This window comes from Nicotiana tabacum, chromosome 23, assembly GCF_000715075.1.
Source record: "Nicotiana tabacum cultivar K326 chromosome 23, ASM71507v2, whole genome shotgun sequence".
In the NCBI taxonomy this organism is placed as follows: Eukaryota; Viridiplantae; Streptophyta; class Magnoliopsida; order Solanales; family Solanaceae; genus Nicotiana; species Nicotiana tabacum.
The window spans coordinates 1,502,766-1,505,181 of record NC_134102.1 but is presented as its reverse complement, the minus strand read 5'-3'; the positions used below and the strand labels follow the sequence as shown (position 1 = coordinate 1,505,181).

General features: G+C 34.9%; 1 protein-coding gene across 1 annotated transcript; it reads left to right on the top strand.

Annotated features, from left to right (window-relative positions):
* The first annotated feature begins 817 nt into the window (after positions 1 to 817).
* On the top strand, positions 818 to 1,893 carry LOC107761749 (putative F-box protein At5g04010). The gene is made up of 2 exons (XM_016580015.2): positions 818 to 1,285; positions 1,430 to 1,893. Exons 1-2 carry the CDS (start codon positions 873 to 875, stop codon positions 1,812 to 1,814), a joined length of 798 nt encoding a protein of 265 aa, XP_016435501.1. The 5' UTR covers positions 818 to 872; the 3' UTR covers positions 1,815 to 1,893.
* The last annotated feature ends 523 nt before the right edge of the window (positions 1,894 to 2,416 follow it).

Below are 2,416 nucleotides of genomic sequence, written 5' to 3'. Positions count from 1 at the left end.
ATCCTTTTTTATTATTGCCCCTTTTAAGTCATGTACTTATTGTGTTTAATGACATATTTTCTCTTTTAAGGCCTTAGTAAGGTTGAGCTGTAACTCTGTTTTTGGATTGAGACCTTACATTGGAATGTTCTTTTTTTGATTAACTATATTGATTTTCTTTTGAATTTGAGACAAGTTTTATCCTTGAGCTTTTCCTGAATGTATAAGATGGAAGTTCATCTATTTATTTTTTTGTTTAATTTTTTTGAATACGATCAGTAAGTTTACTCTATAATATACATCGATTTCTATTATCTCACCGCACTTTAATTATTTGAAATAATTTGCGGCGACACACGGGTACTTATACTAGTTTAATCAAATAAAAGTCTGAACCAAGATCAACTACTTAAACAAAAGATTTATGCCCAGTGGAAACCCGCAGACATCTACCACTAATAGAAAGATAGTTTATTGTGTTAAAAAGGTAATTTATTATTGTTGGTCTTCCATTTGTCAGCCAAAATGATTTTGCTTTTGTTATTCTATAGATAGATAGAAGATAGATGTTGAATATTGTTTTCTCGAAAAATAAACGCTCGATATTAAATTAAAGTCATAAAACACAATGTACAAAGGAGAAAATAAGGAAAGCAAAATAGTGAAGCATAATCTTCTTCAAAACGTGTCGACATATTAGTAACGATTGTGTATAACTATATCATACGTGTCATGTCACCACCATGCAAAAGCCTGAGAACTCAACACGTGTCACTTCTCTAGACACGCTAAAACTAATAGAACTAAAATTGGATAAAATCTTACTCTATCTTACCCTAAAGAATCTGATTTTATAGTTGAAAATAATGGTGTGCTAAAAGAAAAAGAAGACAATGGCGACAGTTTCACCACCTCCATGGCAAGTTCTTGTTCTTATTTCAAACCATCTTGATCCAAAAACACTAGCTATAGCTTCTTGTGTTTGCAAATCATGGTCTATTTCCATGTCTTCAGATCAAATATGGCAACCCCTTTGTTCCACTCATTACCCTTCTCTTTCTACACTTCATACTTGTTATAATCACACCGTCTCTTACCGGCGGTTATACGCCCTCGGGTACAGGGCGAATAACCGCCGGCTGAAACAGCCGTCGAAACCCCGTATTTCTCTTAATAACATCATTTTTGCACTTAACATCTATAAAACCACTACACGCATGGTGACTTTAGTCAAGTATGGAAGTCAACTTAGTTTCGACAAGAAGGGCGTTTTTCGGTTCGATATCGATGTCGAGCAATGGCAAAGGTAAAGTGTTGGAGGGTGTTCACGAATTACTTTTGTATATTGAAACTGTTTTTGTATATATAATATGTTGATTCTCCTTGATTGTTATAGTGTATTCACTCATGGTTCAAGTTTGCCTTTTTTTTTTTGGATTTTTATTGTTAGGATTCCTGGCTCTGCCACTGATATCAAGAACAAGAACGGGGATTTGGGGCCGTTTGATACGCTCGGCGACTTGAGGGTGACATGGGATGTGATTTTGGAAGGGTTTAAGGGAGTTTTTAATGTGATGAATTGTAAAGGGAAAGGGAGGTTTGTTTTAGGGTTGGAAGGGTGGTTTTCCGAGGAGTTGCCGCCACCGGGATGTTGCTCGAGCGACACGGTTAGCGGGCTCGTGGCGGATTTGAGGTTAGGGTTAAAGGTGGAAGACGGGAGAGCGGTGGTTGAGAGAATGAGTGCAGGGGTTTTGAGTATAGTAAGTTGGAGATATCTTTTTGTTGAAGATGCTCTTAGGTATTTGCAGCATTTTCTTTTACCTTGTGATGTGTAAATTAAATAATGTTGGAAACTGGAAATAGTTGTGCAAACGGTGTTTGTTCAAATGAAATTGCTGTACTTATTTGTGCAAACAGTTCACATAATCAAGTCATGTATTATTGACAAACATTATACTAAAATGTATTAGTAAAGGACTAAAGAGACCTCGAATTTACGAGGCGAGAAGGACCAAAGAGAGCTAGAATTTTTGAATCTACGAACGCCAAAATTCAGCCTATATAAATAGAGTATTTTTGAATACTTACTTTCATGGTTTCATAATGATTTAAGAAAGAAAAAATTCAGGACAACTAGCTAATATATCAAGTTGATGAGAATATAGAAATTAGTAGAAACTGAATTTGTTGAAGGATGACGTCCATCGTTGGAATATATATTAAAGGTACATCGAGCTGTCAAAAATATTATATTAGCTTTTTATTCATCTGTATTAATGTGTTTTATCATGTTATATTTTAGATGAGTCTAAAATATTTCGAGATCAATAGAGCGGAAGGATTTCTGCGCAAACCCAAATTTCAATATACCTAGCTGGAAGGAAAAACGCACAACTAGAAATAAACTATTCTTCCCACAATTTAGATGATATATTTT